Source organism: Rana temporaria, chromosome 3 (genome assembly GCF_905171775.1).
Source record: "Rana temporaria chromosome 3, aRanTem1.1, whole genome shotgun sequence".
Classification (NCBI taxonomy): Eukaryota; Metazoa; Chordata; class Amphibia; order Anura; family Ranidae; genus Rana; species Rana temporaria.
This window is the reverse complement of record NC_053491.1, coordinates 137,294,527-137,307,559: the sequence shown is the minus strand read 5'-3', so window position 1 is coordinate 137,307,559 and position 13,033 is coordinate 137,294,527. Positions and strand designations below refer to the sequence as shown.

At 40.0% G+C, this 13,033-nt stretch overlaps 1 protein-coding gene across 3 annotated transcripts in view; it reads left to right on the top strand.

Moving 5' to 3' along the window:
- PHTF2 (putative homeodomain transcription factor 2) overlaps positions 1-12,522 on the top strand; it is a 165,579-nt gene extending 153,057 nt beyond the window's left edge. For all 3 annotated transcript variants that reach the window (XM_040343464.1, XM_040343465.1, XM_040343466.1), the window contains 3 exons: positions 667-762; positions 5,639-5,764; positions 8,901-12,522. In XM_040343464.1, coding sequence (XP_040199398.1) covers positions 667-762; positions 5,639-5,764; positions 8,901-8,921 — 243 coding nt within the window. In that variant the 3' untranslated portion in view covers positions 8,922-12,522. The remainder of the gene's footprint in view (positions 1-666; positions 763-5,638; positions 5,765-8,900) is intronic.
- The last annotated feature ends 511 nt before the right edge of the window (positions 12,523-13,033 follow it).

Here is a 13,033-nt window from a genome sequence, read left to right as displayed (position 1 = left end):
CTGCTGCCCCCTACCTGACACTGATACTCTGTGAAACTCGCACTGTCAGTGCTGTTGTGCTATCGGAGGATCATTCCATTCCAAGGATCAGACACACCTCTCTGCCTTCCTCTTTATAAAGACAGATCCATATCCTCTGGACACTTCCCTCCTCTCAAACACTGATCCATAGTTGCTGGACACGCCTCTCTGCCTTCCTCCCGCCCATAGCACCGATCTCTCAAGCACAGAACTCTCAGGAGAAAAACAAAACAACCTAAAGACTCCTGGGATATGTGATGAAGATATCCCAGGAGTCATTGGTAGCACACACTATGTAATTTGCCTAGGCGATCAGGGCAGAAGGTAGAGTGGGAACATAAAAAAAAAAGGAAGTAGAGATCTTAAAAAAAAGTTTTAAGGGGGGGCACCTGTTTTTGACGGGTATCGTGTTCATATATTAAGTATTTGTAGCTGCTGACTGTTACATTTTTTTGTGTGTGTGTGGGGGGGGGGGGGGGGTGGTGGTTGGACCTCTGAGGTTGGAAAGCACTGATCTAGGTGACTGAAAATGTTTATAGACATGTTTTGTTCCATCTTAACTTTTGACTAAACTTTTTTTCCCCTAAAGTTATTATACACACTGCAAATCAGTTAGGAACTATTATATTTTTCATTATCAAACAGATCAATTTGTACTTGAAAATGGAGAAGAAGCCAAACAAGAAGGAAGAGCTGACTCTTGTCAACAATGTGTTAAAATTAGCAACTAAGTTGCTGAAGGTAAGTAATCCCCTTTCCAATTATTTACCTTGCACATTTTGCTATAAAACCTATCCAATAAAAAAATGTAACAAATCAAATGTCTTCATCAATTTAGGCCAAAATTTAATAATGCTGCATTATTTTGTTAAAAAAATCCCAATAAGCGTATATTGATTGGTTTGCGCAAACGTTATAGCGTCCAAAAACTATGGGATATATTTATGGCATTTTTATTTATCATTATTTATTTTTTTTCTTTTACTAGTAATGGCGGCAATCAGCGACTTCTAGCGGCACTGCCATATTACGGCGGACAAATCGGATACCTAACTGACACTTTTTTGATGCTTTTTTGGGAACCAGTGACACCAATATAGTAATCAGTGCTAAAAAGATGCACTGTCACGGTACTAAAGACACTGGCAGGGAAGTGATTAACATCTAGGGCTATCAAGGGGACGCACGCGGATCACATACTAGATACGTGATCCGGTGCAGGAGAGCCGCCTTGCAGCTGTATATGTACTGTATACAGTCGGCAAGCGGTTAATAAGTGGTAGATTTTAACACATTGAAACAGTAACTGGCTTGCTTATGGAACACAGTAGGAACTCTCTACTGTGGTTTTCCAGCCATTCTCTGTACCACGGCCCTTACTATGTGGATCACCCAAAAAGCAACCTAGGCAGCTGCCTAGGACCCAGTGTGTGTCCAAGGGCTGCTTTTTCTTTTTCTGCAGTCTCCACATTGCGGTCTCTGGCCTTAGGCCAGGGGTATCCAAACTTTTTCACAGAGGGCCAGATTTGATGAAGTGAACATGCGTGAGGGCCGACCATTTTGCCTGACATTCTTTGAACCATTTCAATTTGGTCTAAGTGTGTTCGTTCGAGCACTAATGCACTACCCAACAATAATTCTCCTGCCTTTGTGACTGTGTGTGCTGAAGAGATGAGCTCAGGCGTATTATTTGGATACCGTATTTATTGGCGTATAACATGCACCTTCACTTTAAGAGGGAGGATTCAGGAAAAAATCTTGCTGAATGCAGCACCCCCCTTGCCATGAATGCAGCACCCCCTTGCCATGAATGCAGCACCCCCCTTGCCATGAATGCAGCACCCCCCTTGCCATGAATGCAGCACCCCCCTTGCCATGAATGCAGCACCCCCCTTGCCATGAATGCAGCACCCCCCTTGCCATGAATGCAGCACCCACATTGTCATGAACGCAGACTCATCATTGACATCAGTGCAGCCTGATTCATGTCCATCTGCAGCCTCGGAAGAGACGGAGGGGGCGAGACGAGCACCAACAGAAATACAGGAGAAACTCCTGTTTTCTCTGCGGCCTCTTTAATAGAAAGTCCCGCCTCCTATGACGGACAGAACAGTCGTCCAATGGCAGCACAGGAGACGGGACTTCCTTTTACACAGGGCGCCGTGTAAACAGGAAAGTCTTCTCTCCTGTATGTACGGCACTCGCCCCGTAGTATGATGTATATCTTTTGTGGCCCCCCAACGCTCGGGGATTCGTTGGGGGCCACAAAAGATATTAGATATAAAGATATACATGTCTACCAGGTGGGCCGTCCGAAACGTGGGCGGCGATTGGCCTGCGGGCCGGACTTTGGACATGCCTGCCTTAGGCCATGATTTTGGGTTGTAAAATTAGAGCTCTTTTGCCCCCTTTTGTACTGGGAAATGGCACTAGACACGGATGCCCTTTATCCCCCTGACTGCTCATAATTTCTTTAGAGCTGTTTCTAGCTAATAATTTTACTAAATTTAAAATTTTAAATGTTTAAAGGTGGGCCAAAAGGAGCATATGTTAGTAGCACCTGCAGATGTGTTCTGCTGTATATTGGCTCCTCTGAAATATCCCTTAACTCCCTCCTGCAGGAATTCACCACTTTTTTTGTTTACATGTAACAATCAGTATTTTTTGCTAGAACATTTCATAGAACTCCAAACATATATTTTTAAAGCAGAGGGGCCTAGAGAATAAATTGGTGGGTTTTGCAAGTTTTTATGTCACATGGTATTTGCGCAGCAGTTTTTCAAACACAATCGGCTAGATTCACGTACAGCTGCCTATCTTTAGGTCGGCGTAGCGCATCCCATTTGCACTACGCCGACGTAACATAGTGAGGCAAGTACTGTATTCACAAAGCACTTGCCTCCTAAGCTACGTTGGCGTAGCGCAAATGGCCCCGCGTAACCCCCGCCTAATTCAAAATAGGCAGGAAGGGGGCGTGTTGTATGGTAATGAATTCACGATTTATTACCATACATGTAAATGAAGCACCGATCATACGGCGCATGCGCGTGCATGCTCAGTATCACGTCGCAAATATTCCTTGCTTTCGACGTGAACGTAACCTACGCCCCGGCCCCATTCTGAATAGGCTTACGCAAACGACGTGAAATTCGACGGCTGTCTGACGTCCATACTTAACATTGGCTGCGCCATCTTTTTGGTGGTTTATCTTTACGCCTGAAAACGCCTTACGTAAATGACGTATCTTAAATGCGACGGCTGTGGGTACGTTCGTGAATAGGCGTATCTTGATCATTTGCATATTCTCGGCGTAAATCGACGTACACGCCCCTAGCGGCCAGCGTAAATATGCAGCTAAGATACGACGGCGTAGGAGACTTACGCCGGTCGTATCTTAGCAACAGAGAAGCGTATCTCAATTTGAGCATACCGCTTACAGATACGACGGCGCGGATTCGAACTTACGATGGCGTATCTACTGATACGCCGTTGTAAGTCTTTATGAATATAGCCCAATGTTTTGGGGAAAAAAATACACATTTTTGAGCTGGTGCTCATTCCATCACTGGAAAACCAATCAAACTTGGGTTACATCACATGATGTCTGGTACATCTATCCTTGGCCTACAAGAACGTCGAACGAAATGGGGAGTTTCACCACTGGATCTTTGAAAATGGAATGGTGTCTCTGACCTAATTATCGGCCTCCCAAAAGCACTGTGCTCTGTGGAGGACTTGTATCTAATAGATAAAACAGGCAAAGTATTGAAACTAGTTCAATTTCAATCAATTCTTCTGCGGTGGGAAGTAACTATACATTGCTGACCAGGTAGTATTATTCCACTAGTGCGAATAAATAAATAGGACCAGCAGGCGTCTCCAATATGTTGGAGATCTAATAAAGAAATGGGAACATTCTGTTCTCAAACTGGCGTGCAAGATCCCATTTATTTCCCTCCCATATGATCCATGGGTGGTTCTGTTTCATAAGAACACATTTTCAGTCTCAAAATATATTTAAAAAAACAATGCTACAAAGGACAAAGGGATGGTTCTGAGTAAAATGCAATCTTATTATGTTCAGTTGGTATAGTCTAAACCAGTTGCACGGAGAATAAAACCATTAACACCTTTACAGATACATGATGTAGTGATGTACAACCAATGTGTTCTGGCAGGTCTGCAGTGGTTGGGATTTAGTATTCTACCTTCGTGGTACATGCACTTTTTATTTAAATGAGGGTTTCATCATGTGTGCATGTACAAGTCCAGTTCTCTACAGAGAGCGACTTGTCTTTTTTCTTTTTTCTTTTTTAAACAAATGTGTCTAGGCGACTACAGCCTTATGATGATGGCTAGAGGTTCATGCATGATACAGCTGCCAAAAAAATCAGGCCTATGGAATACTATTTAAAGGGACACTAAAGGTTCAGATTTAATTTTTTTTAAATAACAAACATGTCATACTTACCTCCACTATGCAGTTTGTTTTGCAGAGAGTGGCCCCGAACATCCTCTTCCGGGGTCCCACAGCAGCTGTCTCCCTCCACTGGGAAGCTCTCTCGAGGGGGTTACCTTGCGGGCGCGCTCCCATGTTATACACTCAGCGTGCATAGCCGCTGAGTGTATGACTCGGCCTCATCGGCCGGGTCACTGAATTTGATTGACAGCAGCGGGAGCCAATGAGGAGCCGATCGGCTATGAAGAGAACGACGTGGGGTCACGCCCACGGAGATTGGGGGGGGGGGCGGAAGGGGGGGGTGTTTTTTTACCTTAATGCATAGGATGCATTAAAGCGGGGGTTCACCCTATTAAAAAAAAAAAAAAAAAAAAATTTATTCTAGCATAAAATTCGGCATCGTAGCGCGAGCTACAGTATGCCGGTCTTACATTTTTTATCCCCGTACTCACTGTGCTATTGTACATTGAAGATTCCGGGGAAGGGCTTGGCTCTTCACGGCGCCTGCGCATAGCCTGTGCGCAGGCGCCGTGAAGAGCCGAGACCTACTCCGACTGTCTTCGGGGAGCGTGACGTGCCAGAGCCGGCCGTCAATCATCCTCCCTCTCCATAGGCACGCCCATTCCCCGCGGGAGTCGGAATCTTCAATGTGCAATAGCACAGTGAGTACGGGGATAAAAAAATACAGATAGGCATACTGTAGCTCGCGATACTATGCCGAATGTAATGCTAGACTGATGTTAAGGAGGGTGAACCACCGCTTTAAGGTGAAAAAACACAAAGCTTTACAGCCCCTTTAACATATACGTATATTTGAACTGAGCAAAAACATACATGTTTGAGCTCCGAGAGTGACAAGCACTTGGGCAGCGGTTGCCCCACTGGGAAAGTCTAAATGTAATTGATTGCTTGGACTTCAAGAATGTTCATCCAGGGGATGCCCACATATAAAGCCTCTCAGATTGTTGGTTAAGGTCAGATTGGGTTAATGTTACTTTTTGTCTTTAGGCAACTTTAAACAAGGTCTATGTCAAAACATTGTATGGCATTTTTTTCTGGATTCATAAACTGATATACTTGTATTTATGCAATTACATTTGTATGCTTTTAAATTACTAATGTAATACTCTATTATGTGTGTGTGTTTTTTTTCTTAAGGAGCTGGATTGTCCCTTTAGGTTATATGGTCTGACGATGAATCCTCTGCTTTACAACATCACCCAGGTGGTCATCTTGTCTGCAGTGTCTGGTGTCATTAGTGATCTGCTGGGATTTAATCTCAAGGTAGGAGCGTAGAGTGTGACTGACAATTTTTTCGACATGTTACATTTGTTTGTTTTGGGTCAATTTGGCATTCTTTTGAATGAAAGAGCAACTTTCAGCTTTGAGTTGTTGTTGTTGTTGTTCTTTTTTTTTTTTTTAGTTTTGGCTAAACATCTCTGTAAATGTGTTTTTTTTTTTTTTTTTTTTTTTTTGGGGGGGGGGGGGGGTGTTATGTTTTTTTCAGCAAAACAATTGAAATAGACCTAAAATGTAAACATAAATGCAATAGTCACTTGGTTGGCTCTATAGTCTAGTAAGAAATGCAATAGATTGTGCAGCAAATTTTAAGAATATAAACATTTTAATAAGCATTGGTAACCTATAACACACACGCCCGGGTAGGCATGCAGTGCCATTTGCTCTGAAACCCAGCCCAATTGGCTGTAATTGACAGCTTGCATGCCTTTCTGTTATAAAGTTTGACTCGCCCTCTTCCCTGAAGATGCTAAAAGTGACCACCTGGGTTCATTATGCAGAAGGGCATCGGCCCCATACAAAACCCAGAGAACTGACAAAATCACTAGTGTAGTAGTGACGAAGACTAGGTTTTCAGGGCAGTCCCACAGGTATGAAATATCCTATATGTGTATTGGTCTAAGCTGGACCAATGTAATTGTACAATAAAAACCATACTTGCAGTTCAGCTTTAATCAGCTTTACAAAAGACTGTCCTTCACAAAACCGTGCAAAACATTTGAACTGAACCGATTTAAAGGTTGCAGTTTGCAATACTAACATGCATTCAAAAGTGTTTTCAGCCATTACAAGTAAATCAGCAGAAAGCTGTGGCCACTCAGACTGCGTTTTTTACTTTAAGACAACCAGCCCATTTTAGGATTACTTAAACAAACGTAAAAAGGAACTTGGAACAATAAATATAAAATATTAATAAAACCCTATTTTTTTTTATTTACCTGAATAAATTAAAAAAAATTACTAATGTATTATTTTAGACCCTTACGTGAATGTGAACAAAAAGCTATGTATTCGCTCTTATTTTAAATGGTAAAACTTTTTTTTCACGGGAAAACAAACATTGTTTTTTTTCTTTTCCGAAGCTTTTCTTTACCATACAAATTTAGAATTTTACAGTGTTGATCCATGGTTATCCTGGAGGATTATTTACTGTATGCATGTTGTATGCTTTGCTTATTATGCAATTCAGGAGAGAAAAATTCTGAACAGCAAGCCACAAGGCTTGAGGCCTTTTTTCCTGTGTACAGACTTTAGACTAGCACAGTCTGAAGAATTGTGTATGTTGAAATGTGCAAACTAATTTTTATTTGCTTCTTGTCAGTGTTTAACTACGTCAGCCCCGGAAGGATTTACCCACTTCCTGAACAAGCCATTTTTTGCGATTATGGCACTGCGTAGCTTTAACTGACAATTGGGTTGTCGTGCGAGGCTGTACCCAAACAAAATTTACATCCCCCCCCCCACAAATAGAGCTTTCTTTTGGTGGTATTTGATCAATTCTGCAGTTTTTATTTTTTGTGCTATAAGCAAAAAAAAAGAGCGTCCATTTTGAAAATAATCCAATATTTTTTACTTTTTGCTATAATACATAAAAATAATAAAAAATATATATTTGTTTTAATTTATATTTATGCTCATTATTGTTATGTTATATATTTCAAGTTGGCACGCTAGTTATAATTTCACTGTTTTTATTAGTATGTCATTGGCTTCAAGTTGCCACTACCACTTATTGATGACCATTGTTTTACTTTGCACTTTAGCACACATCATACTAATCTACTGTATGTTAATAAGTGTCTATACTAAATAGAGGCTTCAGTTGTTTTTTTGGCAAAGCATGTCCCTCTGCTGACCCACTGTGCTGTGCCCTACTGAGAAGGTAGTGCTGGGCTTGAAATCATGCCAAAGATTCAATGTTGAATACAGGTCAAGGCCCCCAAATTCTTAGTGTGCAAGGGTCACGGAATCAGAGGCCAAACATAATGCCACCACCAGGTTTTGATGACCATTGTTTTACTTTGCACTTTAGCAAGTTTATAGATACATATTTTGTGTTCCAATTTTTCACAATAACTTTAATATAGTAATCTTAGTAGGTTCACAGCACAACATCACTGTTTACCCATTTACCCCTCTATCTGTTAAGGATCAGCTAACCAGGTGTTTGCTGCAGTGTACCCGTAGTTTTTTCTGACAGCGCGGGAGTAATACATTTATTAGACTAGACTATATGAGGGTTATTACCTCCCCCTTACAGTCAATATTAAAGCTCCAGACGATTCAGAGGATATATAGACTCAAGGTCTACTCGCCAACACCAACTGTTATAAAGAGATGGGGGTACATCAGTGTCTCCTCCCATCTATTGACCACATATAAAAATGAGATGAACAGATAAAGAGAAAGTATAATAGTAAGTATACCTGTTATGGTCATTTACATACCGTTTATGATTTATAATAAAGGTTACGTTTTTAGTTAAATTGCCTTTTGATGCGTAGGGAAGTGCACCTTCATTTAGTTCAAGTTAATTTTTGCCATACTGTAGTGTTATCAATATCACAGGCTTTTGTATATTTGTAATTCAGATTTGGAATATATACTGGGGCTCCTTTCTGAAAAAGGTATACTTGGCTTTTAAATTGGTAAAAAAAATCAGTCTGTTTTGAAAATGGTAGAATGCAAAATAGAAAATGTGTGTGCTTAGGGCAGGCATGACGTTGCTAGAATACCTCAACATATGCTTTTATGTATGAAAATTGCGCTGGCCCATAGCAGCCAATCTGTATACTTATTTCCTTCTTCTTCCTTTTTTCTTTTTTTACCCCCGGACTGTAGAAATTACAATTGGAATTTGATTTGTTGCTATAGACAACAATACATTTTTCCTAGACCACACATGTAATACATCTTTCTTTGTCCGTCTGAGGTAACGCAGCATATTGGCTGTCGCCATGTCATAACCTTTCAGTATGTCAAAAAAATGACACAATGTCGGAGCAAAGCATGTTGCCATCAAGGCAGGGCCGATCCACTCACGGGCTTGGCTTATGAAATGTTTTTTGACCTCTTCTTTCCAATTTGTTTTGTTTGCTTACTTTTATTCTTTCCATTCCAGTTATGGAAGATCAAATCATGACAATAAACAGAAGCTCTTCCTACTAGTTATCTGAAGCAAGATTATGGACTTTCTGCGAGAAAGTAAACTGATGCACAGCAGTTACTGTGGTTGTGTTCAGAAGCTAAAGCCTGTGGCAAGACATGAATTTCAAAACTGAAGTGTTTACGTCTGACTGACTTCAGTTTGTGCAATCTTTTTTTTTATTTATTTACCTTCTCAGTGTTTGTTTTATGTTTTTGTTTTATTCTATGATTTTAGCTTTCACCCATGTAAGGGGTATGAGTGAACACCATTCTATAGCTCAGAAGACATCATCCAGTGATTCACTGAACACCCTCCATCTACCAGGCACAGATTTACCTGATGTACTTGTTTTGATTATTTTTTGTTTGTGTCAAGGCATTTGTTTGTCAGGTGACCGATCTTGTTAAAGAATGAAAAAGTACCCAAGCCTACACTACTGAGGACTGAAGCCTCCAGACTACAGTATTCTTTAGAATAAATCATAATCTGTTCAAAAAGCAGTGTGTGAAATATTACATTAGGAAATTAGTTGGTGATCTTGGAACCAGCCTTGTTGGATTGTCAAAATTGGAAGTAGAAAGAAACAAAATTGGATCTACAATACTATTTATAGAGGTACACTTCATTTAAAGGGTACACTCACAAATGAAAGAAAAACAATACAATCAGAATTACTATTTTGGTAATAATGGGTCACTGGCTGTATCAATCACAATAATCTGGCCACAGAGCCAAAAACGTATTAGCGGTTTAGAAAGTTATCTAATGTGTTTAAAAATTATGCTCTAGTCTTATTACACGTAACAGGCAGAGCTCCATGTGTCTGTGCCCGCCCAAGAAATATATAGAAATTAGATTTTTCGTAGATGTATAATTAAACATATTAAGCACATGAATAGTAACTCATATCACAATAATTATCTTTGGATCTGTAGGCTGTTGTGGAATATATAGATTTTGCCATGTGTGTAAACTCTTGTTGTAAAGTGTGGTTCTAAATGATCGATGACGATCACACATCATTTAAGAATGCAGCTACAGAGTTATGGTATGCTACATAAGTCGTAAAAACTGTCTGTAACATTACTATAAAATAAGCTTTTTTTTTTTTTTTTTTAACCAAAGGATGGGCACTGCGTGGTGCTAATTCCAACGGATGGTACACACACAGCTTTTTTTGGTCTTTATTGCACTAATATAGTAGTTAATTGGGATATTGTGTTTCCATGCTTCTTGTAGTAAATGACACAAATACTGTGTATGTGGAAAAATGACAGAGCTTTTATAAAATGATTTAATTGTAACTGGGATTTTATGAAGCATACTGTATATCGAAAATGTTTATTTGGTGCTCCTTGGATGTTTGATTATAAATCACAAGACTTAATTTATAGAAGCTATATTAAGACTGGGCAGTAGGTAATGTTCTTTGTGCGAGAATATATCCTCTTCTTAAAGCCATTAACTCCTTAATATTGCAGCACCTTAAAATCTTATGCATTTTTATGCTTTACTGGGTCTTGTATTGCAGTTAGAATAATTACAACACAAGTAGTGGTCATCCTAAAATATATGCACTAACAAGTCTAATAATGGTCTAAATGATCCTGGTAAGATTACTACTGGGAATCGGCTAGATTAATATTTGCACTAATATTGGTCACTGTTACATACCAGCAATATTTTAGCATCCTTTAGCTGTATACAAAGATGGTCAGGTAAGCCTAAGGCTTGTTGTTAAGGCAGCATCAGAGCTATAGTACTGATGTATATAACGAAAAGAAAGGAAGAATGAACTGTTGACTTGGTCGGTTTTGTGTTAGAAAATCAACAATCATATTTGCTGTTTTTAGGTAGGACATTCATTTTTCCTTGTCCTGTAGACATATGCGCCAGTTGAAGTGTAACTAAAGGCAACGTTTACTTTTTTTATTTTTCAGTTTTGGATAGTTGAGAAAGATTTGGAACACCTGTGAGTTTTTATTACTGTCTGTTTCCCCATTGGATAGATCCACCCTCTCTGTTTGTCTTGTTTACCGTTATCACTGAAAGTGAGGGTAAAATAAAATTCCAAATTTGGGTTGAAGCCAGAACAGAAATAAAGGGGAAATCTTCCAATGACACCCTGGGATTTCCTCACTTTGGGATGATTTCCTCTCACTTCCTGTTCTGGTTATGGGACAGGAAGTGAGAGGAAATCTCCTGGATGGGTTACAGATGGCAAGAAAAACTGTCAGAGTTTATAACTTTATATTCTATCCAAAATGAAAAAATCCGATTTGCCTTTAGTTACACTTTAAATATTTTTATATATCAGGGTCTGCTGGCAGGACTTATAGGTGTGCATGGCACCATTGCTTGCTGTCACTCAGTTGTGGCACAAACTGATTTTAAAGTGACACCATCAGGCTAAAAAAAAAAATGCTCCCTGCATCAAAAGAGGTATTATACTCGCCTCCCCAGCAGCCTGGGAGTGTTAGATGCCTGGGTCCCCTGCTGTGCACTGTGGTTCTTAAATACCCTATATCACCAAAGCACACAACCGTTTGAGGATGGAGAGACAGGTTTCCAACACTCCTAGAATGCTGTCCTTTGGAGGCTGCAGTGCAGGAACAGTGAAGATGGGAGACGTGGGCTACCAAAGAAATTAGTATAATGCCTCTTTTATTGCAGGGAACTTTAAGCTGGGTTCTTTTTCTTGAGCTTGACCGGGTCACTTCAAAAGGAAAACTGAGCTGCAATGGACCACTAGGGGGGAATTTATCAAGACTTCAGCAGCCAGAATTCGGAGCAGTTGTGCATGGCAATTGATCAGCTTTTAGCTTCAGCTTGTTCGGTTAAGCTTTGAAAATGCACGAGAGAAGAGAATTGGTTGCCACACACAACTGCTCCCAGTTTTGCTAAAATCCTCCAATAGTCTGCACTTGTACAGTATGTGACATATATCCACATATAGGTGCTACTGAGTTTAAACAATCAATACATCTAATGTGCAGTTAATGACTATAAGGTTTTATTTGTATTGATAAAGAAATATTCCCTAACAGAGCAATAACTGTACATGGTTTTGATTTGTAGGCTTTTATTAAACAAGTGCTAGAGGAGTAGTTGTGAAACACTTTGCTTGTTTGCAATATTGTAACAATGCTGATGAGCAATTCTTATTGTTACAGTCATCTGTGTATGAATATTTTGCTAATTTTTGTTATGTTAAATGCTTTGCTTGTTGGTAAAATAGTTATCTCCAAAGTCATTTCACAATTCTTTCTCCGACCTTGCATATCGTTTATTGTCTTGCTATAACAATCCAATCCCAAAAGTAACACAAATAAGAATTGTAGCAAATGGATATCTGTAGTTTTGTTTTGTTCTTGTTTTTTTTAAGATATTAAGCTTTTTTTTGTGAAATGCCGTGTCTGTGTTGCTTTAAATTTGCACCATTTAAGGGGCAATTAACTGTGTATTTTATTTTAGATGTTCCTAAGAAAAAATGGGTGCCAAAATAACGGTGTTTTGATATAAAATGACCTGTACAGTGTTGTCTTATGTGACTTAATTTGTAAAAGTGAATATTAGTAAAGCTGTTACATTTGCATTCTGCAGTATTGTCTTTTAAATGTTGATTCTGTGAATTTAAGTTCCTTTTATTGCTTTCTATTTTAGCTTTGTGCCAGCATTCAATATGCAATACAAAAACGTACCCTTTAAAAAAAGTATTACCAATAATCTGATAGCCCTCTCTTCAAATTGTAGTTAAATATTCATACATTCTTACAAAGCTTAAAGCGGTAGTTCACCCTGACCCACATGATGTTACCATCGAGACAGGCATTGTAGCGCGAGCTACAGTATGCCTGTCCCGATTTTTTTAACCCCGTACTCACCTCGTAGTCGTCCATCGTAGATTCCGGCTCCCGCGGGGAATGGGCGTGCCTATGGAGAGGGAGGATGATTGACGGCCGGCCCTGGCACGTCACTCTCCCCGAAGACAGCCGGAGTAGGTCTCGGCTCTTCACGGCGCGTGCGCACAGGCTATGCGCACGCGTCGTGAAGACCAAGCCTATTTCGGCTATTTCCGGAGAAGCGTGACGCGCCAGAGCCGGCCG